Here is a 24,853-nt window from a genome sequence, read left to right as displayed (position 1 = left end):
CTCTGATCTCACTAACCATGAGATCATGACCTGAACCAAAATAGGTGTCAGAGGCTTAACCAACTGAGCCACCCAGATGCCCCAAATGATTTTTTTTTGGTGTAGTCACAATAGTTTATGTTTGCTTTTATTTCCCTTGCCTGAGGAGACATAACTAGAAAAATGTTGCCAAGGCCAGTGTTGGAGAAATTACTGCCTATGTTTTCTTCTAGGGGTTTGATGGTTTCATGTCTCACATTTAGGTCTGGGATCCACTTTGAGTTTGTTTTTATGTATGGTGTAAGAAACTGGGCCTTTTTCATTGTTTTGCACATAGCTATTTAGTTTTCACAGAACTATTTATTGAAGACCATTTTTCTCCAATATATTCCCCAATATCTGCTCCCTGCCTTTGCATATTAATTGACTATATAAGCATGGGTCTATTTCTGGACTCTCTGTTCAATTGATGTATGAGTCCATTTTTGTGCCAATACCATACATTTGATTACTCTAGCTTTGTAATATAGCTAGAAATCAATGATTGTGATACCTCCAGCTTGTTTTTTGTTTCTCAAGATTGCTTTGATTATCCAGGGTCTATTGTGGTTCTATACAAATTTTAGAATTATTTTTTTCCAGTTCTGTGAAAAATAATATTGGTGTTTTGAATAAGATTGCCTTGAATCAGCAGATTGCTTTGGGTATTGTGGACATTTTAACAATATCAATTCTTCGAATCCATGAGAATAGTTTATCTCTTCATTCATATGTGGCATTTTCAAGTTTTTTTCTTCATTATTTTATAGATTTCACAGTACCAGTCTTTTAGCTCCTTACTTAAGTTTATTTCTAGGTATTGTATTCTATTCAGTGCAATTATAAATGGAATTGTGTCTGTTGTTCATCTGTATGCCTTCTTTGGAAAAATGTGTATTCAAGTCCTCTGCCCATTTGTTAATTGGAGTATTTCTTTCTTGGATGTTGAGTTATAGAAGTTCTTTATTTTGGATACTAACCCTTTATCAGAAATGTCATTTGCAAATACTTTCTTCCAATCTGTAGGTTGCCTTTTAGTTTTGTTGATTGTTTTTATTTTGATAAAGTCCAAATAATTTATTTTTGTTTTTGTTTCCCTTGCCTGAGGGGGTCTATTTAGAAAAAAGTTGCTATGACCAATGTCAAAGAAGTCACTGTCTGTGTTGTCTTTCAGAATTTTATGGTCTTAAGTCCCACATCTACATTTACGTTTTTTTAAAAAATATACTTTATTGTCAAATTGGGTTCCACACAACACCCAATGCTCATCCCAACAAGTGCCCTCCTTCATGTCCATCACCACCCTTCCCCTCTCCTCACCTCCATCAACTCTCAGTTCTCAGTATTTAAGAGTCTCTTATGGTTTGCCTCCCTCTCTCTGTAACTATTTTTCCCCTTCCCCTCCCCCATGGTCTTGTTAAGTTTCTCCTGATCCACATATAAGTGAAAACATATAGTATCTGTCTTTCTCTGCCTAACTTATTTCACTTAACATAATACCCTCCAGTTCCATCCATTTTGCTACAAATGGCCAGATTTCATTCTTTCTCATTGCCATGTACATTTAAGTTTTTAATCCATTTTTAATTGATTTTTGTGTATGGTGTCAGAAAGTGGTCCAATTTTCCCAACACCATTTGTTGAAGAGTGTTTTTCCCCCATAGGACATTCTTTCCTGCTTTGTTGAAGATTAATTGACCATATAGTTGTCAGTTCATTTTGGGATTTTTATTTTGTTATATGATTTATTTGTCTATTTATATGCCAGTATCATACTGTTTTGATTACTACAGTTTGGTAATATGGACTTCTGGACTTGAAGTCTAGAATTGTGATGGCTCTAGCTCAGCTTTCCTTTTTCAAGGATGCTTTGGCTATTCCAGGACTTTTGTGGTTCCATACATATTTTAGGATTGTTTGTTCTAGCTCTCTGAAAAAACTGCATTTGGTATTTTGATCAGGATTGCATTAAATATGTAGATTGCTTTGGGTAGTATAGAAACTTCAGCAAAATGTGTTCTTCCATTTCATGAGCATAGATGTCTTTTGCTTTGTTGTGTTCAATTTCTTTTATTGTTTTTGTAGATGTCTTTCACCTCTTTGCTCAGGTTTACTCCTAGGTATCTTGTTATTTTTGGTGCAGTTGTAAATGGGATTGTTTTCTTAATTTCGCTTTCTACTGCTTCATTATTGGTGTTCAGAAATGCAACCAAATTCTGTACATTGGTGTTGTATCCTGTGACTTTACTGAATTTATCAGTTCTAGCAATTTACTGTTGGAGTCTTTTGGGTTTTCTATATAGAGTATCACATCATTTGCAAATAGTGAATGTTTTATATCTCCCTTGCCAATTTGGTCTTTCTGTTGCTTAATTACTGAGGCTAGGACTTCCAGTAGTATGTCGAATAAAAGTGGTGACAGCAGACATCCTTGCCTTCATGCTGACTTTAGGGAAAAAGCTCTCAGTTTTTCCCCATTGAGGATAATGTTAGCTGTGGTTTTTTCATAACTGCCTTTACTATGTCGAGGTATGTTCCCTCTAAATCTACTTGTTGAGGGTTTTTACCATGAATAGATGTTTTACTTTGTCAAATGCTTTCTCTGCATCTATTGAAATAATTGTATGGTTCTTATCCTTTCTCTTATTGATGTGATAAATCACATTGATTGACTTGTGAATATTGAACCACTCTTGCAATGTAGGAATAAATCCCACTTGACTGTGGTGAATGATTTTTTTAATGTGTTGTTCTACTCAGTTTGCTGGTGCTATGTTGAGGATTTTTGTATCTTGGCCTGTAGTTCTCTTTCTTAGTGGTGTCTTTATCTGGTTTTTGTATCAGGGTATTACTAGAGTCACAGAATAAATTCGGAAGTTTTCCTTCCTTTTCTATTTTTTAGAATAGTTTGAGAAGAATGGGTAGATATTAACTCCTCTATAAATGTTTGGTGGAATTGAATGTGAAGTCATCTGGTCCTAGACTTTTGTTTTTGGGAGAGTTTTTGGATTACTTATTCAATTTCTTTACTGGTTATCAGTTTGCTTGAATTTTCTAATTCTTCCTGTTTCAGTTTTGTAGTTTATGTGTTTCTAGGAATTTATAAATTTCTTCTAGATCATCCAATTTGCTGACATATATTTCATAGTATTCTTTTATAATTTTATATATTTTTGTGATATTGGTTGCTATTTGTCCTCTCCCATTTGTGATTTTATTTTTTTGACCCTTTCTCTTTTTCTTTTTTTTTTTTTTTAATATTTTTTATTTATTTCTAGGAGAGAGAGAGAGACAGCATGAGCAGGGGAGGGTCAGAGAGAGAGGGAGTCACAGACTGAAACAGGCTCCAGGCTCTGAGCTGGCAGTCAGCACAGAGCCCGACGCGGGGCTCGAACCCACGAACCGCGAGATCATGACCTAAGCGAAAGTCGGACGCTTAACCGACTAAGCCACCCAGGCACCCCATGACTCTTTCTCTTTTTCTTGATAAGTCTTGCTAGAGGTTTATCAGTTTTATTGACTGTTTTTGTTTTGTTTTGGTTTCAAGGAATTGCCTCCTTTCATTGATATTTTATTTATTTGTTTGTTTATTGTTTGCATATCATTTATTTCCTTCCTTCTGCTGGTTTTAGGTTTTGTTTATTCACTAGCTCCTTTAGGTATAAGGTTAGGTTGTTTATTTGAGATACTGTTTCTTGAGGTCAGCCTGTATTGCTATAATGTTCCTTTTAGCACTGCTTTGCAGCATTCCAAAAGTTTTGTACTGTTGTGTTTTCATTTCATTTGTTTCCATGTACCTTTTTTATTTTTTCTTCCCTGGCTGTTTAGTAGCATGTTATTTAACCTCCATGTATTTGGGGTGTTTTCAGATATTTTTCTTGTGCTTCAGTTCCTTATAACTAATTTTTAACATACAATTGTTTGTACTACTTTTTGTCTTTTAACCTTCATATTAGCTTTATAAGTGATTGACCTACTTTCCTAGTGTATGTTTGCTTTTGCTATTGAAATGTTTCTTATAATTTTCTTCCAATTATGGCTTTTTCTTTTCCATTTAAAGAAACTTCTTTAACACATCTTGTAAGGTTGTTTTAGTGGTGACGGATTCTTTTAATTTTTATGTGGGAAATTTTTATCTCTCATTTAATTCTGAATGATAACTTTCTCTGGTCTTCTTTGTTGTAGGTTTTTTTTTTTCCTTTCAGCATTTTGAATATATCATGACACTGCCCTCTGGTCTACAAAGTTTCTGCTGAAAAAGCAGCTGATAGGCTTAGAGGGTTTATTTTGTGTGTTACTATTTGCTTCTCCTTTGCTGCTTTAAATTTTTCTCTTTTTCTTTAGTCTTTAGTATTTTAATTATTATATGTAATGGTATGGGTCTCCTTGGGTTCAACTTGTTTGGACCTCTCTCTGCTTCCTGTACCTGATTGTCTGCTTCTTTCTCCAGGTTAGAAAAGTTTTCAATTATGTCTTCACATAAGTTATCTGTCCCTTTCTGTCTCTCTCTTCTCCCTCTGGGTCCTCTGTAATGCAAATGTGTGTTCACTTTGTATTGTTAAAGTGATCCCTTAGCATAATTTCTTTTTTTTTATTCTAATTTTAATTTTATTTATTCTTTTGCTATTTAGCTTGGTTGCTTTCCAATACTATCATCTTTTAGATCCCTAACCTATTCTTCTGTATCCTCTTATCCACTGTTGATTCCCTCTAGTGTATTTTTCATTTTGGTTTTTGTATTCTTCACTCTGGTTCTTTTTAAAATTTTCTCTTTGTTGAAGTTCTCACTAAGTTTTTTCACTCTTCTCTCTCATGTGAAGTGGCCAGTACTTTGAACTCTTTATAAGGTATATTGGTTATTTCTATTTCATTTAGACTTTTTCTGAGGTTTTGTATTGTTCTTTTATTTGGAGATTCCTCTGTTTCCTCATTAAGCTTGACTTTCTGTGTTTATTTCTATGAATTTTGTAGAATAGCTACTTCTTCTAAATGTGAAGGGATGGTCTTATGTATGTTTATCCTGTTTCAACTGTTTATGTTAGGTGACTTTGGCTGGCAGGCTACAGCTGTGGTCGGTGAAGGGTAAGGGTCTTGGAGAACTCCATGCTGGGGCTCCTCTGGTCCAATGGCCAGAGTTGAAGTAGGTGCGGGCTATGCATAAGGCATCCTGGCAGAAGAGCTGAAGCTGAAGTGGGTTCAAGATGGGAGTTCTTGGGGCTTTCCATGCAGAGAACACCCAGGTAGGACAACTGAAGCTGAAGCAGTACAGCTGGGGTACTTTGGGGTGCTTAGTGCAGGGAGTCCCCTGATGCAGCATCTGGAGCTGAGGTGGGCATGAGCAGGGTTCCTAGAATGAGTTACTTGATGAGGCAGCCATACCTAAAGTGGACTTGAGCCAGGAGATGTCAGAGTGTTCTGTGCCTGGGGTATCCTGACCAAGCCAAAGGGGTGCAAGCCTGGAGTGTTCTAGGCTGCTTTGTACCTGTATCACTTGGGCAAAGAGTGCACACTGACCAAAGGTGTCGTAGTATGCATCACACTAGGGCTACTTTGGTGAGACATCTTGGACTGGTGTGAGCTAAGGGTCCAAAACTCTCTGAGGTGATAGGCCAGCCAGGGCACCAAGACACCATGGAGGAGGTGAGTTCAAGGTCTTTCTTGCAACATGATCTTAGACCAGAACTCAAGGCCTGTCTTTACTGACCTCAGACGTCTCAGTTTTGTATATATTTTTATTTTAACATCAAAATCATAAGACAAATTATTTCCTTGAAGAGTTCAAGTCATGCTCCTATAGTCTCCCTGATTCCTCATTATTCCCCAGATTCATTCCACCTATCTACTATGCTGTTTCCTCTTGTACTGCATCAGCTGATAGGTGAAGATGATATTTTCCAAGCATTTTTTTGAGCTCTGGTTCTTGAAAGAAGCTTCTATCATGGAGTATATTTGCAATACAGTCCTATGTACTTTATATCATTAGTGGAGAATCACAGTATATTGACAAGTTAGAGGTATTGAGAAAACTATGGCAAATAAACCTTTTAATTTGGAATAACTCAGAATTTCAGAATTCTGGTACTGAGTACATTAACTCAAAATGTGGTTCCACATAGATTTATCACATTAACACCTATTACCTTTTCATGAAGTAAATGTGAATTCATTGGTACATGTAGATACCAGTGATGTAGTAATAGTTTTCCATGTCTCTCTCTCTTTCTCTCTTTCTCTTTTGAGTGGTCACTTCCTGGGAGAGCTTACAAATATTGACCCTTATATAAGAATGACGTTATAATAATAGAAAAGGTTACATGAATCTATATGGCAGAGCCAATTCTATGACTTGATGTTCTTTCCATTCCCCTCCCAAAAAAACACAAAAACTAAAAACATGTCCCAGATGGTACAATATTATGGTATCTATCTTTAAGATCACAAGATTCCTCAAAGCACCTTTTAACATGCCTAAAATAGCAAATCTCTTTAAAGTAGGGAAATACAAAAGTGTAAGTCATCATTTTGAGACTAGATGCTATACAGACAATGGGGCCGGTTCCTTTGTCAACATTTCTTTTGACTGATAGGAAGACTCAAATTTCGTATCTTCTCTTTTCTAGGACTGATTTTTAAAAAATTTTTTCTGGTTGCCATCTGTTTCTTTTTTCTGTATCCACTTCACATTATTCAGATGACTATGGTTCACTTAGACCTGTGCTGTCAAATACAGCAGCCACTAGCCACATGTGGCTATTTGGTTGGTTTTTATTGTGGTAAAGAATGCATGAAATAAAATTCACCATTTTATTCTGTGGTATTAAATACATTTATATTGTTGTATAACCATCACCACCATCAATCTCTAGATTTTTTTTTAATTTTCCCCAACAGAAACTCTGTAACATTGAACACCAGCTCCTCATTCTTGTCTCTCCTCTGCCTCAAGCAACCACCATTCTCTTTCTTGTCTCTATAAATTTGACTACTCTAAGTGTCTCAGATAGGTGGAAACACACAGCATTTGTCTTTTGATAATACTTAGCATAATGTTCTCAAGGTTTCTCCATATTGTGTAGCTTGTGTAAGACTTTCATTCCTTTTTAAGACTAAATAATATTTTATGTATGTAGCATATTTTGTTTATCCATTCATTTCTGTGTAACATAGATTGCTTCTGGCTACTGTAAATAAAGCTATAAATGTGGGTGTCCAGTTTTCTTCTTGAGACCCGGTTTTCAGTTCCTTGAGGTATATACTATCCTTAGTATTGCTGGATAATACAATATTTAATGTTTAATATTTCAAGAATGACTGTCCTGTATAGCAGCTGCATCATTTATATTCTCATCAACAGTGCACAAGGGTTCTAACTTCTTGACATACTTGCCAGTACTTTCTATTTTCTGCCTTTGTTTTGTTCTTTGTTTTTATAATAGCCATCTTAATGAGTGTGAGATGGTATCTCACTTGTTTTGATTTGCATTCCCTAATAATTAATGATGTTGAATATCTTTTCATGTACTGATTACCCATTGTATTTATGTATTTTTTAGAGGAATGTATATTCAAGGCCTTTGCCCATATTTTTTAAATCAGATTGATTTATTTTGGTGTTGAATTGTAAGACTTTTTATATGTTACAGATATTAACTCCTTGTTAGATATAGAATTTATAAACATTTTCTCTGCTTCTACAGGTTACAGGTTTCCTTTTTACTCTGTTGTGTTTTTTTTAATGAACAAATGTTTTTAAAATTTTGATGTAGTCAAATTTACCTGTTTTTTTTTAATTACATGTGTTCTTGGTATCATAATGTAACAAATAGTTGCCAAATCCAATGTCAGGAAGTTTCCATGTTTTCCTATATTGTTTTATAGTTTAGCACTTACATTAAGGTCTTTGATCAATTTCAAGTTAATTTTTTATATGGTATAAGCTAAAGGTCCCACATCAGGGTTTTGTTTTGTTTTGTTTTGCGTGTGCATATCAAGTTCTCTAAGCAATATTTGTTGAAAACACTGTTCTTTTCCTATTAAATGGTCTTGTGACACCCATGTTGATAATCTTTTAGCTGTACTTATGGTGGTTTGCTTTTGGGTTTCAAATTAATTCTTAATTCAGTTCTTAGTTCATTTTCATGAAGCAATAAGGATGAACACAGCCTTAGCTTCACTTTAGTACCTAAAGTACTTCTGAATATCTAGACTCTTTTATTTAGTATTTATGAGTTTTTTAATTTTACTTTTCTGGGTAATTATAATGCTTTCTATCTTTATGTTTACATTTTAAAATTTGATATTCATGTATATTGTGAAATGATACATCTAGTTAACATCCATCATCATACATAGTTATAAATTTTTTCCATTGATGAAAACTTTCAAGATTTATTTTCTTAGTAACTTTCAAATATACAGTTATATATTATTATTATTATTATTATTATTATTATTATATACCCATGACTTATGTATTTTACAGCTGGGAGTTTGTCTTTTTTAATTTACTTGTCTCTTTTTTAAAAATTTTAAAAGTCTTATTTTTGAGAGAGAGAGACAGAGAGACAGACAGAGTGAGAGTAGGGGTGGGGTAGAGACAGAGAGAGACAGAGAGACAGAGACACAGAATCAGAAACAGGCCCCAGGCTCTGAGCTCTGAGCTGTCAGTATAGCACAGAGCCTGAAGAGGGGCTTGAACTCACAAACTGCAAGATCATCACCTTAGCTGAAGTCAAACTCTTAACCAGTTGAGCCACCCAGATACCCCTCCTTCTCCCACTTCAATGCCTGCCTGCCTGCCTCTTACCCTCCAATACCTCTTTCACCCTTGCCCTCTGGTGACCACCAATTTGTTCTCTGTATCCATTAGTTTGAATATTTCTGCTTGGTTGGTTGATTGGTTTTGTTTGTTTGGGTTTTGTTTTGTTTTAGATTACTCATATAAGTGAGCTTATGTGGTATATGTCTTTCTCTGTCTGACTTATTTTACTTAGCTTAGTACTCTCAAAGTTCAACCATGTTGTCACAGATGGCAAGATTTCATCCCTGTAGGGATGAATCACATTCCTTTATAAATAAGGACAAATATCATATGTTTGCACGTATAGGAGGATTAGGAGGAACTTAATGGAGGACCATGGGGGAGAAGAAGGGGGGAAATGGTGGGGGAAAGGAAGAGAGGCAAACCATGAGAGACTCTTGAATGCTGACAAAAACTGAGGACTGATGGATGTGGGGGGGAGGGGGGATGGGCATGGAGGGGGGCACTTGTGGGGATGAGCACTGGGTATTATATGGAAACCAGTCTGACAATAAACTATTTGTAAAAATAATAATAATAAAATAAACTATAATAAAATTAAATTTTAAAAAATATATAAATATAATCACTTTATCCATTCTTCTCTCAAAACCGTTAGGTTTTCACATCTTGGCTATTGCAAATAATGATGCAGCAAACATGAAGATGCACGTATCTCTTTGAGTCAGTGTTTTCATTTTCTTTGCATAAATAACCAAAAGAAGAATTAGCTGGATTATATGAATTCTACTTTTAATTTTTCATGGAGCCTCCATACTATTATATATAATGGCTACGCAAATTTTACATTCTGACCAACGGTGCACAAGAGTTCCCTTTTCAATCTCACCAAAACTTGTTTCCTGTCTTTTTGACAATAGCCATTCTAACAAGTATAAGCTGATTTCTCATTGTGGTTTTGATTTGCATTTCCCTGATGATTAGTGGTGCTTAACACTTTTTAGGCTCCCATTGCCCATTGTTTACCTTCTCTGGAAAATGCCTATTCAGATACTTTGCTCATTTTATAAATTGGATTATTTGTCTTTTCGCTACTAAGTTGTATGAGTTTTTAAAATATATTTTGAATATAACCCTTTATTAGATATATGATTTGCATTTCGTATGTTGCCTTTTCATTTTGTTGACAGTTTCTTTTACTGTGTAGAGCTTTTCAGCTTGAGATCATCCTACCTGTTTATTTTTGTTTTTGCTGCCTTTGCTTTTGGTGTCAAATCCAATAAATCTTCGAGACCAGTGTTAAGTTGCTTATTACCATGTTTTCTCTCAGGGTTTCCATGGTTTTAGGTCTTAGTTTCAAGTCGTTGATCCATTTTGAGTTGATTTTTATGTACGGCATAAGATAATGGACCAGTTTCATTCTTTTGCATGTGACTGTCCAGTTTTCCAACAGCATTTATTGAAGAGACTGTCTGTTTCCCCATTGGATATTATTGGCTGCTTTGTCACAAGTTAACTGACCACATATTTGTGGGCTTATATTTACATTTTAAGGTAATGCATTTATTCCTGCAGAATTTTAAAATAAAAAGGGTATATAATTTAAATTTAAGACTATAGAGGAAAAAATTCACTTTTCAATCAATGGTCCAGGGACATTTGGTTCCTGGTATGAAAAAGTGAAGTAAGAGTGTGATTTCTACCTCACCTTAAATACAAAAAGAAACTGCATGTGGATTTAACATCTGAATATGAAAAGAAAAGTTTAAAATTTTAGTCTAAAATGGGAGACAATATTTATGATCTTGAGGTAAGGATAAACTTTTACTTTCCAACTTTATTTAGATATAATTGACATATAACATTGTGTACATACATTTAAGGTGTACTATCTGTTGATTTGATACACATATATACTGCAAAATGATTACCACCATAGTGTTAACCCCTCCAGCAAGGAAGAACTTCTTAAAGAATAAATGAAAGCACAAACTCTAGTAGAAATGATTTACACATTTTACCCAATAAAATTAAAATTTATAATAAAAAGCTATAATGACAGTAAACATACAGCCTAAGCCTAGAAGTAATTTGAAACATAAATAAGTAACAGAAGATTATAACCCAAAGTACCTAAATAGTTTAGATAGCAATTTGGGTAAAAATAAATAAGTCGTTGGAAAAATATGCAAAAAAACCTTATATTAACTCAGAAAAAGGAATATATGATTAATATTACCAATAAATGATAAAAAGAAACCCAGCCTCCTCTGTCATCAAGAAAATGAAAATGAAATTATTTCATATCCATCAGAGGGACAGAAACCTAAATGAATAAATATTTAAATGATATATACGCACAGAAAAGTTCAGGATACGAATATACAGCTTGAACATTATTGTGAACATAACCTGTATTGTGAACATAACCATCACCCAGCTCCACATGCCCCCATTTACCTCTAGCAGATCACGGTACCCTTTTCTTTCAACTGGTTGTTAGCTATTACTTTGAGTTTGGGCAGTGGTGTGCTGATTCTTGGGGGTGGAAGGGACCCCTCAATTATGCAGCATTTGCTGATTTTCACAGATGAAGTACTCTCATCTTAGCAGATTTCAAGCTACCAGCATGTCAACCGAGTCACCAAATTCCTGCAAATTTAACAGCAGCTAATGTTCAAACCCACTGTAGCATTCATTTGCCACTTCCTTTACTTCTTTGCTTTTTCTTCTTTTTATTCCGTTAAAAAATAGTTTTACTACCTGAATATGCATCCTTAAGTAGTTTGTAATTACCACTTCTCACAATATCAATATTACTTCATGAAATTGTATTTGAAGACTTTCTTCCTGTATTCTGGAAGAGTTTAAATAGTGTTGGGATTATCCTCTTTTTAAAGGTTTAGTGAATTTCTCTGAGACACCATCTGGATTGACTGATTTTTTGACTAGCTTTGTCTTTAACAGCCTTGTTTATTTCTATAAACAGGAAATCAGACTCTAAGTTTTTTCAAAATCTCCTTTATTGTTAGGATTGGTAAATTATATTTTCCTAGAAAGTTGTGTCCTCCAGGTTCTCAAATATATTTACATGTACTGAGGAAAGTAGTTTTATGATACTCTTAATTTTATGCTTTCTAAGGTCATTCACAGTTACCTTTTTACTTTTAAATGTTTATTTTCTCCTTTATTTTATTATTTGATAGCAATCTAATTCTATTTTTTACTTCAGTTTTGCTTTTTTGGGGGGATGGACCCTATTTTAGACTTATTTCCCATGTTTCATTATTTTCTAAATTATTAATCTCTTCTTGTAATTTTGTTAGTTTTTTTTTTTTTTTTTCCTGCTGCTTCTTTGTAAATGCTTGAGTCAGGTAATTATTGTTTCATTATGTCTTGTAAATTCATGTCTACAGTGAAGGCGATTTGTTTTCCTCTGAGATCACTACTTTAGCATTCTTATAAGAATGAACCACACATAGCAAAAGGAGTATTAAGTTGTGATTCAGGACACAGAGGTCCCAACCCTAATTCTCTTTTTGTGTATCACTGTCTCTGCCAGTATCATCCTGGGCATGTCACTGACCCTTCCTCCTTGGGCTTCAGTTTCCTCAACTAGAAAATAAAGAAATATTTGATGATCTCAAAAGTTCTATTTCGCTGTCTAGTTGACTGAAATACATTCTTATCACCAGCTTGGGACTCTAAGAATTTGAACTGAGTCTACAAAATGAGCTCTAGTCTCAAACATTTTAAGTAGCAATATACTAGTTAGTCTTAGAACTGTGTTTCCTATGTAGTCACAAAAGACAAGCTTCTAATCATTCTTTAGCTACAAGATGGGAGTCTAAGCCTCAGGCAAAGGTACATCTCTGTAAGTATTCCTTACTAACTTAGCATATTTTGTCATAATCAACTGTTGAAAGTTATGTAAAGTTCATGAGGCAGCGTTATCCCAAGTCCTTTAAAATTCTTGAAACAAATACACACATGATTGTTGGTAAGAAAAAAATGTAAGCACCATGCAGCTCTTTGTTAAGATTGAAGGCAAAAAGTAACAACAAATATTGTGTCAGAGTAAAACTATAAAAAAGAAGAGATTCTAAGTTCTGGTATTTACAGAACAAATGTGTAATAGTGACAGCAGTATTAAACACTGAGAGCCTGCATATAAATTTTCCTTAAAAAATATTGAGCAAAAACAAAGAACAGTTTATTTATAGATAATAAAAAATTAATGTTAGAAAATGGGAACCAGATTGTCACAAAATCTTATTTATGTTACATAAAATTCACATGTAAAATCTCTGTCATATTTAAAAACCTAAGCAGCAACTGCATAAAAATCACTGTCCTTTGTGGAAGAATTCATGTTACCATAGCAAATGAAATATCTTAAGTTTTGAATTTACTAGCCTGTGTGTTTAAGCATTGACATGAATATAATGCATTTTTTGTTTTAGTATGAATGTGAAAAAATGCCAAAAGGGAAATTTGTGGGGGAAATGAACAGAATACCCTTCATTTACATTTATTTTCTGAAGTCTTTTTTATTTTTAGTCTTCTATTTTATAAAATGTTATTATATAACAATGGCAGTCATAGCCACTGTATATGTCCCTATGTGTTCTAAATAAGTCACTTCTGAGTAGTTTTTCTCCACATCTCACCACATTTCTAACTATAGGAATGTAATTTTGTAGCCTTAAAAATTGCATTGATTTTTAGATGCACATAAGGAGAACAGAATAAGTAACGATGCTAAAAAAAAAAAAAAAGAATAAACATATTGTTTTATTTACCTCTCAAGAAAAGAGAAAGAAAAGTTACATGTTACATTTTGTTTAAAGATTTATGGTGCAGCATAGTTTCCTTTTCTTTTATACTAAATATTTAAAATACATGTAATATTAAACAGTTCACCAAATTGAAAACCTTATGTGAAAATATGGGACAATGGTTTGGAAGCATAAAGACTTCCGTTGTCATACAGTGTTCTGTGTGTTTTTATCATAAGTCAGTACTGGAAACATGCAAGCCAACGGGAGTGACAGCTCAAAGGATTTCTGATATTCTGGGTGATCAGTGCCCAGTTATGTATGAAAGACCATTGCTTTTCAGAGTGTCATAGACTTAAAAATATAATTAATACAATATAGTGCTGGATATGGTATGGAAGACAATGCATGTGTATTCACTTTGGCTACACTGTGATTTAAATGTAGAATTGACACTATGACCTTTATAAAGCTTAGATGAGTTAGTAATACTTATTCCATTTTCCTCTCCTCTAAAATGGGAATAATGATGCTTACTTGTGAGGGTTTTAATGAACACAAGTGAGGTGGTATATATAATAGCATAGGCACATGGTAAGCTTTTAATTATTAAATTCCCATTGCCTTCATAGTGATCATCTTTTTTTAATGAACCACTGTTTAAAAGCAAAGAAATTAACATAAAGAATAAAATATGAGCATGCCCATCAAAATAGGGAAAAATATTCCCCAAAGGTAAATGGAAGGAAAGTGGGCTATTAACACAGAAACTGAAGTGAATCCGGAAAATATTCAAAATTCCTCTACTCTGCCAGAGCAAAATCAAATACAAAAACAGAGTCCTGGACAAACAATTTGGTAGTTGTTTTTTTTTTTAATTTCTTGTTAAAAGTGAATTGCTAATAATGTTATATATGTTGTTTCAGAGGCAAAGGGCCACTGAAAAATACATCTGATGTTATTAATGCTGCCAAGAAAATTGCCGAAGCAGGTTCTCGAATGGACAAATTAGCCCGCGCTGTGGCTGATCAGGTAATACAAGAGGGAAGAGCAGACACATGCTGTGCGGTATCATTAATTAGCACTTGGGTTCTGTAATGGTTTTCATGTACTCTATAAAATGCCTCTGAAGAATGAATTGTAATCACTTACGGTTTACAAACTGGCCTCTAACTTTGCTGAGACTGACCTCATGGCAAAGTGGGTTCAGTTCAGGAGCGACTCATAAGGCCTATGACCAATACTCCTTCAGAAAGAAGAGTACTCACTACTTAAGAGACATAACCCCCAAAGAATGGCTTATGCTGGCTACCCTGATTCAGCAAGTCAGATACACTGCATAAATAGAAAGAGAACAAACTTTAACTCTTGTTATTTCATATTGATCTTACTGTAATGATGCTCTTGATAATTCTCAATAATGCTCTAGCATAAATGGAGTTAATCTTCATAATCAGGAACCTCCAGATTTTTGCTTTATTTTCATCTGGATTTAAAGGCATTGCAGAGAAAAAAAAATTCTGAAAGTATCCTTTGTGCTTTCATACTGAAGTTAGATACATAAAAGTCATTCTCAATCTCACCTGAATATTTGGGTATATCTCCACACTTTTCATGTTTTGTGGCTTAAACTGGAACTCCAAAATCCTGTTCTAAGTATGTCTAGTTGCAATAATGTTCCATTCCTTATAAGGGTACTTTAAACAGTAGACTTGTACAGGTACTGATTCTTACCCTTTTATTTATTTATTTTTTAATGTTTTTTATTTATTTCTAGGAGAGAGAGAGAGAGAGAGAGAGAGACAGCGCGAGCAGGGGAGGGTCAGAGAGAGAGGGAGTCACAGACTGAAACAGGCTCCAGGCTCTGAGCTGGCAGTCTGCACAGTGCCCGACGCGGGGTTTTTACCCTCGAATCGCGAGATCATTACCTAAGCGAAAGTCGGACGCTTAACCGACTAAGCCACCCAGGCGCCCCTGATTCTTACCCTTTTAAATAACAGTGGTTTACAGTTTGAACTATTTTAAAAGGAAAATGTCTTAAAATATAAAATAAGATTCTGAAATTGGAAATATGACATAAACTGTTATTTATATGGATACAACATTATGAGCATGAAATCGCTTACTAGACTCCAATGCAGTGATGCTCTCTGGAGACACTGAGAGACATAGGATTGTTCCTCCTCTTTAGATGGCCCTATCTAAAGTCTCCTATAATTTTTGAGTTGCTTATTATTGTTTTCTTCCTTCATTCCTTAATATTTGGCTGTTCCCCTAAATACTTGCTGTCTTCAATATCCCAGATTCTAGAATCCCTCAGAGGTCAATACCAAATCCACTCATCTTCTAAATACTGAAAACACATGATTAAATAATTCAGATTACACTTAAAATATGCCAGCAGATTCTCTCATTTTAATTTTTTTACATATATGATGGGAATGTCTTTTTGCTTGCTTTTATATTTTTGAGAGAGGTGCCTCAGTGGCTCACTTAGGTAAGTGTCTGACCCTTGGTTTCGGCTCAGGTCATGATCTCATGGTTCGTGAGATCAAGCCTCTCATCAGGCTCTAAGCTGATGGCGCAGAGGCTGGTTGGAATTCTCTCTCTTCTCTTTCTCTCTGCTCCTCCACCCACTTGCTCACTCAATCTCTCTCCCTCCCAAAATAAATAAATGTTTAAAAAATTTCAATTTTGGAGAAACACTTAATAGTAAAGAGAATTCATTAAATATTACCACCATTTGACTATCCCCTAAAATTTCTATGGATTGAACACCAAACCACTACTAAGTTGCTAATTTCAGGACAATATCAACTACCAGGCTTCCTGCAGTTTGCAGTATAAATTGAGCTGATCTCTGTAGAGTTCTGTCTGTATCCCAGAAAGTTCATGGAAAAGAGAAGAGAGATAATGCAGTTAATGTGCTTTAAAATATGCAAGCATGTATGCAAACAAAAATGTTCCAGCCAGGAAAGAATTTCCACACAGATGTTCAGGGCACTCGGGATGAATGGAGTGAGAAGAGATTGGTTGGAGGTTCTGAAAAGACTTTTGTGAGGAAGGACATCTTTCCAGAAGTGAAAGTAAATGGAGTTTGGATGGCTTTTCCATTAAACTCTGAATCTCAATCAATTTAAATTATTTTTAAGTGTATTTAAGTTCCTTGAGTTCTTGTTTTTTGCTTTTTAATTTTTGGACCTTTGTTTCTAACAATTATGCAACTCGACTCATAGCCCCAGACAGTTTTGATAATATGGAAAACACACCACACGTGCACACACACAAATCCCAAGATTCTAGATGTATTTTGAAATTAAATGACAAAGTATTTTGGGGTACCTGGGTGGCTCAGTTGGTCAAGTGTCTGAGTCTTGATTTCAGTTCAGGTCATGATCTCACAGTTCATGGGATTGAGCCCTACTAAGGGCTCTGCATTGACAATATGAAGCCTGCTTGAGATTTTCTTTCTCTCCCTCTCTCTCTCTGCTCCCCCTGACATGTTCATTCTTTCTCTTTCTCTCAAAATAAATATATAAACATTTAAAAAATAAATTTTTTAAAAAGAAATTAAATGACAAAATATTTAAATGCTATTCTTTGATGACTTAAAATAAACAGTTAAGGGTTAAATATAACCCTCTCTTGGTGGCATGTTCACGGTCATCAGCTGTGAAGCAGCTGCAATTTTTGCTAATGTTTTATCTGAATAGGACATTTCTTTCTCAAAATCTGCACCAATTTCCATGATATAAGAATTATTTTTACTGGTCCATCATGCTTTTATGTGTGTTTTAAATAATGGAATAGAATGAACATTACCAAGAAGTGGATTTGTTGCCTTTATTTTGCCTGAAAATATTTTTATGAAGATTTGAGATACACAAGCAATATAAACTTTTTACGGACTGTTGCATTTTTAATTACTGTTCCATTGAGATAGAACTTCGAGTTTAATTTGCTGCAAGGTATTCGTGTGGAAAGCCTTGTCAGCCCTCAAGGGAGATATCATTTTAAAGTTAATTCCTTTCAGTATATGGGTCTCCAGAGTAGGATAAATATTACAATATTAAGGACTCGTAGAAAGCTAAAACAGTCTCTGTGGGATTCTTTCTTGATAAATGCAGTTGGTAAAAAAAAAAAAAAAATACCACAATGGTGTTTTATATAAAAGAGACCCCTTTGTCTTTTATTAAAGATATGGTTATGTCACAACCACTGGCTTCACAGTATTAATGAAAGGTTTGCCTTTTTTTTTTTTTTAAGAATTGCATTTCTTAAGCTTGAAGAAAACCTAGCTGGAGTCTTTTTCTCATAACTTTTTTTTTTTTCAAATAGAGAAACTGTGAGTGAGTAAGGGGCAGAGGGAGAGGGAGAATCTTAAGCAGTCTCCATGCCTAGTGAGGAGCCCACCTTGGGGGTCAGTCTCACAATCATGAGATCATGACCCAGGCTAAAATCAAGAGCCAGAAACGTAACTGACTGAGCTGCCCAGGCACCCCTCTCATTTCACTTCTTCTAAATAAATTACTTCAGTTTTGGCTATAGATATTTATTTCTTACAGTGTTTGATTAAGAATTTGGTGAGTATACATCCTTTACAAGTGCCAAATTGAGCCAGAACAATGGAATGGCCTACAGAATCTTGAACTGGACTTTTTATGGTAATAGAAATATATTTCAGTTACTGAATAACAATTGGTATTGAAGCCTCACATGCTTGAGAGACTCATGTAAATGTCTGTGGAAGTTTCCAGCTAAGCTCACTGTGTATTTGATGGACATCTAGCCACTAAGTCACAGAGAGAATTCAAAACCCCTGATTCTAGTTGATTCTGGTGTAACCTTTGAGGAGCTCCAAACTCTCCTTAAACCTGTTTCTCTAATAGTGGTCATGATCCTTCTCAGAGTGTCTTATTTTAAAAAAGTTTATAATGTTGCTAAAATGTTGATAAATATAAAAATCCAAAAAGTGTAATAGACTTCCTTTAGTGAATTATACTTTCTGAGAAAGCCAAAGGAAACCAATGGGTTTTTCCCACAACCAGTTGAATTGAAATTCTATCTTATGCTGTGTCGGAGACATTTCTACACAGAGTGATTTCCTTCTAGCCTCTGTTGCTTTGGTTGTCCACATTAAAATGACTGCACAGTGTTAATTTTGCATAGGTCACTAAGAAAAAGCCTATAGAATAGTTTTCTTAACAGCTTAGAAGACAACTGGTAAAATTACTCATAAAGATGTCCAGAAGTTCCAGTAAGACTTTCTGGAAGATCTTCAATATTCTGTTTAGAGAATTGTATCAAAGCAGAGCTGACCATTGTAAACTACTGATTACGGCCTTCCTAAAATGTGCTATAAGTTAAATGGATGTGATTAAGATTTATGACACTAAAACCTTTTCTTCTCACAGCTTTTCTATAGCAAGAGTTAGAAACTGAAGAGTACTTACTAATTGAGATCACTTTATTTTAATGTTTTGTAGTGTCCTGATTCAGCATGTAAGCAGGATTTATTAGCCTACCTTCAACGAATTGCCTTGTATTGCCATCAGCTTAATATCTGCAGCAAGGTGAAGGCAGAAGTTCAGAATCTAGGAGGAGAGCTCATTGTGTCAGGGGTAAGCTGGGAGCTGGGCTTCACAGTTAAAGTTCCCACTGTTGTACTTCCAAGGCAAGCATTCTTGGCAACAGTACTGCTAAAAACACCAAACTACAGTGACTCATAGGGAGTTTTTTTTTTTTTTTTTAAATAAATGTTATCACCATTATTCCAGACCTTACAATAACTCACAAAGAGCAATTTGATTTTCCAATTACCCCATGTTTATACTAGCCTTGTAAAATCTCCATTCTTCACAAGAAAACTAATTTCGTAGTCTGGAAACTCATTGCCAAGCTTTGACTATTATAATTATTTGGAGCTTTTGTACATTTACTCATTGTGAGTCTACTTCCCTTTGTTAGTCCTAGTAATTTTCACTCTCTGTTCAGGAGCCAGCCTCTCTATGTGTGGATTGTGTTCACATGTTAGAGACGATGAAAACCATAGGAATTCATTCATCAGGTTCCAATGCATACTAGGTTATCAGTAACCCTTGAAAGCCAGAAAATATTTAAATTTAATACAGGTTGATGTGCTGTTGCCAAAAACTAACATAGTTATCAAACACTAACAATTATGTATTCTTTGCTTAATCATTCTGGTGTTTCCCTTAGTATCTGGTCCATTTTCATCAAATATAAAGAAATAAGTTTGATTAATAGAGGAATTGTGATTTCTTGGCAAGATTTCCAAATGTATGTGTTGAGGTTCTTCACCTTGGCTTCTCCTCCCTCAGTCCCTTTCTTTGAACACGAGGTGCCATCCGTTGTAAACTATATGCAAATTCCAAAGTGTGGCTCTGCCACCTTTAGTTCTTTTCCCAGTCAGCGATGATGCTGCCATTTGAAGTGTGGCATTACCATGAACATAACATTATCAACATGGTGAATGCCTTCTGAAAATCAGACTAGTCATGAAGCTCAATTGTCAATTTTCAGAAATTCAACAGTTTGATCATTTGATAAAAATCTGTGGAAAAATCATTCTTCAAACCAGCAGTTTCAGGTTCTATATTACTTGGGTGGCAGAAAACAGCTGGGAAAAGAGCTGATCTGGCTTGCATGGAGATGCCATCTGGAAAGCCTGTTCCATGCAGTCTCACCTAGAGTCCGATAAATTGGCTATTTTGTGCCTCTTCCCAAAGCATAGTCACCTCTTTGCATTTCCAAAATGATCCTGCTTCAACATTCTTCAACAACCAAAAGCAATCTGTCTTGCAATGTGTCCTTTCTGCCGAGTTGGTAATTACCCAATTTCTCTCTGCCAAGAAGTGATCAAAACATTGCATATCCCTTGCTTCTTTTCTTATCTTCAAACTCAATGGTATAGTTTCCCATACCATTCGGCTTTCATGTCCATCTGTATATAGCACCTGTGGAACTGAGTGCTTTTTGTTTAGCTTGCCTTGTGTGCTTTCATTTGTCACTTTCCAAATCTTATTATTTACATGGATGCACAAAGCATCTTTGTGGATCTCAGACTCCACGACCTCATTTAGGTGATATTTTACTGGCAGAGTTGCTCTCCATTATCCTCTCAGTACCCATTGTTCATCACTGCTTCCTGAGCCTCATTTCCATTGTCTTTTCCTCATTTAGATGTAGTCCAAACCATCACTGGCTTTTATCACTTGCACTGTTGGCATTTGTAGAGGTGTTTGAGTTTGGGAACACCATCAAGAAGCCTGTTTCCTTCTTTGAGTCTTACTGGCAAAGTTCATAAATCCTTGCATGGGAGAAGGCTTCTTTTGAGGAATGTTATACAACTTTATAATAATTCTGAGTCAAATGCATTATAAAGGTTTGCTATATATTGCTCAGTTATGGACCTGCTCTTGGCCTCCTCATTTTTTCAAAGCTTGATTGCTATTTGGTGCCACACCTGCATCTGTAGTCTGCTGTCTTTGCCACTTCTGCCTCCATCTTATTCTTCATCCTCCTTCACTGATGGCCAATGGATAAAAAATATCAATGTATTTATTTTGCAAAATAGCCACAAATGACTGCCTTCAAAGTTATGAAAGAGTCAAGAATGTAAGACCCCATACACACAAACTTGCAATGATTTTGCCAAGAAAATGTGCCCAATGCCTTGGGCCCCATTTATTTTGTTGTCTGGCATGAAAAAGTTGCTCCATTTTTAGGGAAAAACTACTGTAGTGTAACATACAATCAAACAATAGGAATGCTTAAATCATGGGATTCAAGGCTGTGGCTTCTTTTCTGAAATACAGGAAAGTCCCAGAAAAGTAGATTTGTTAGTAGTCAAAATATTCCCTAAAATAGGAGATTTGGATAGCTTATTATTTTTCCAAGAAAAATGATTTAAACTCAAAGATGAGAGATATGTTTTTAGAGCCTTGAGCTAGTATGATAAACCAAATGCATATGTGCACAGTTATGTATCATGTCAGCATGTGTATGTTTTATGTCATTCTGTGTGTACAAGCTGGGAAAGGCTTCTTCTGTTATATATGCCTTTGGCTTGAGAGATGGGGCAGGAAAACTCAACAGGTCACAGGCTGGGAGACAATGGGTATAAAAGTTTTCTTTGTGACATTTGGGGAGTTGGAGAAATAATGGAATCCCAGATATATGTTTACATGTGCTCAATCACACATCTGCTGTCTAAGAAGCAGCATTAATTTTCTGGCTGCAAATCTTTTTTTAAAAGTTATTGGCTTAAATCCTTCTCACCAGCCAAAAGGTGCCATTCTTACTAAATCTCAAAGTAGTAGGTGCATTTGTGAGCCAATTCAGCTTACACCATTTGTGTGGTTGCTAAGGGGGTCAATGGTGAAGAGAAAACAAACACAACACACACACAAAACAAAAAAGAAAACAACTAATGTGACAGAAATGTTAAAGTGGAAGTAGAAGGAAACAAACCCAGAAAATTAAACATCCATTCATTTATAAATTTGCTTTATTGACTTAGTGTTTATTTAATCTCTTAAGTCAGTTTATATGCTTTTTGGAAAAAGAAATGTTGAAAGAAGAAGAAAAGAGAGAGGATAGGAGGGAAGAGTCATGAAAGAAGGAAGAAAACAAAAAGTGAACCATAACATATTGTTAATTATTTTAGTGCAGGCAATATCCCTTGAATGTGATAGCATTATGTTCATCATGGCAGAAAAGTTGAGCAAATATTTTTCTAAGTATGTAAATATATTTTGCATACAAGTAAATTCCAGTGCTATGATGCAGATATTACTTGTATATTTGATTGTGTTTTTAATTTTTATTCACTAAGTTTCAGAGAATTAAATGGATTCTTTTAAATGTAAAAATGATGGATAATTATTTTTATGTAAAAATGAAGATGTACACATGGATCTGAAGACAAAAAAAAAAATCATTCTATAACCTTTCATTATCTTTACCCTAACATTTGCACTTGTAAATTTTTCTGAATGAGGTTGAAAACACTAAGGTGGAATTTCAGAATTTAGAATGCTGAACATCAAGCATTCTGATAAATCTGAGAAATTTCACCCAATTATTATTATTATTATTTTGAAGTTCAACTACATCAGGAGTCCTATTATAACAATGAAGCCAGAACAAAAGAGCAGTAACCCTACCCTGGACAGGAATTCAATGTTTAGGTCAGAGATGGATGGACACAAATGTTAACTTATAGTTGACTCCACATGAAAATGCTACAAATTTTGATAGATTTTATTGCATTTATATGTCTTTTTTTCGTATTAACAAAATACAGGAGCTGAGTTTGGAGGTGGGGAATAGTAGTTACCTAAGTCCTCAGCCTCACTGAATGGAGCCTGCCCTATTCCTGAGAGATGGAGTAACCTGCCCTAAAGTGCACTTTTGCTCTTTGCCATTTAAATCTCTCCTTTCCAAATTTGAATCTCTCTCAATTGGTATGTGGAGAGAAGCTTGACAAGGTGAGCAAATATAATTTGTGACACTGGTAGGATTTGAATTGGTAAAGAAAAAACTGAAGCATAAGGGGTCAATTATAGTCCTTATTGCCTATATTTCACATCATTAAAAGAACTGGACTCAATTAAAAGCAACATGAGTATTCATGGTAATAAATGAAAACCATTCATACACTATTAGAAACTGATAATGGTCAAATCAGTCCTACCTGACGATGGCATATAGCCAAAGATACATACGTGCATGTGCACAAACGTGCACATACAACAAATACACATGATTTGATACGTACTCTCTTATCCTTGAATAAGCAGTCATCAGGAACTGAACAAGTGGTTGACAACTGTGACATGTCTGATCCAAGGAAATTTAGGGAAAAGAAAATGTGGGAATTCTTTTTACAGTGCTATGTGTATTATATATATTTAAAATATATTTTATACATTTATATTACATATATTTAAAAATATATTTTTAAAATGTGATTTGTTGAGAATTTATTTTATTTGAAAAGGTCTATATTTCCTCTATAAAAATAGTGTTAGTATTTTGTAATGAGATGAAGCAGTCATTGAAATGAGCATTGTACCTAGTTATGTAGCCTTGTACTTCAAGCAACCTTTTTTGGGGGAAAGAGGTAGTTTTTAATATATATTCTGATTCTGTATATTGTCAATTCTTGATTATCTCCATTGAGTATAGTAGTAATGGAAACAAATCTAAATTGTTATGTCAATTTGGATTTGGAATACATTTCTCTGCTTCATTTGAACAAAGAGGAATATGTTCAGGAAATTAACCACAGTTCCAAAGAATTTTCTCCAGATTTTTCAGAGGGTAGGCCATTAAATATTTGGGTTAACAGACTTTCCTGAACTATGAAACTGTAGGAGAGGCCAGATCTAGAGATAGTGAGATTAAGATAAACTTCAGATGATGAATCTGGATGGAAATATGGTAGAAATATTCTGTAACACTAAGAAAATTAAATAAGTATTTATCGTTGGCAGAATGGCCATAGTTCTTTGCATATACTTTACTAGTAAGATGGGTTGCTGAAAAATTCAGTCTCTCTGAAAAATCTAACCCTCTCTATCTGTTATGACAGTAAAACTATAACCATTTAAGCTTTGATTCCTGCATTAAGTCTTCCTCTTTTACATTTATATCAGTCTACATGGTCATTGATTTTTGCACAACCCAGATTATGCAAACATCCAGAGAAAAATAACCCTTAAGTGATTTTTTTTTCAGGGCAAATTCTTTCTCTCCATGTTATAAAAGTGACATTTAACAAACTCAAGGCATAACATGTGGAAGAGATGGGAAATGGGGATTTTTTATAGGTAGAGATCTCCTTGGGTGCTAGGCATCAAAGGAAGTTTTGAGTCTAGTGTACCATACCTGTATAGGTAGCTCCCTGAATTTAAATAGTCTTGTGCAAAGGAGAATGGTATATTGCTCCATTATAAGTAGCAGATCTTTAGTTACATACTGGTGATGATGGCCCTAAACCTATCAGTTCGATAAAGTCTATGCATTGAAAAAAATTAGTTTTTCACTGATGAAATTAAACCAGTTTGTTATCTGATTTGTTTAATGCATAGAAAAAGACTTTATATCCTAATGCTGTCATTTTAAAGTAAGAAAAGAGACTCTTTTGTGGCAAAGCTAGAACATGAACCACGCAAATAGCCCTTTTTACTATTAGTGGAAGCATGGGTTGACCTAACTTGGATCTACTCAATAGATTAACTTGAGTGCATCACCTGAATTTGTACTCTGA

The 24,853-nt window shown here is 34.8% G+C and overlaps 1 protein-coding gene across 3 annotated transcripts in view; it reads left to right on the top strand.

The window, feature by feature from the left end:
* Positions 1-24,853, top strand: part of CTNNA2 (catenin alpha 2) — a 964,097-nt gene that overhangs the window by 902,549 nt on the left and 36,695 nt on the right. For all 3 annotated transcript variants that reach the window (XM_039238114.1, XM_039238113.1, XM_039238115.1), the window contains exons 15-16: positions 14,484-14,589; positions 19,044-19,178. In XM_039238114.1, coding sequence (XP_039094045.1) covers positions 14,484-14,589; positions 19,044-19,178 — 241 coding nt within the window. The remainder of the gene's footprint in view (positions 1-14,483; positions 14,590-19,043; positions 19,179-24,853) is intronic.

The sequence above is a fragment of the Hyaena hyaena genome, unplaced genomic scaffold (assembly GCF_003009895.1).
Source record: "Hyaena hyaena isolate Hyena2069 unplaced genomic scaffold, ASM300989v1 scaffold_136, whole genome shotgun sequence".
NCBI lineage: Eukaryota > Metazoa > Chordata > Mammalia > Carnivora > Hyaenidae > Hyaena > Hyaena hyaena.
The sequence above is the reverse complement of the archived record's forward strand: the minus strand, read 5'-3'. Positions and strand labels throughout refer to the sequence as shown.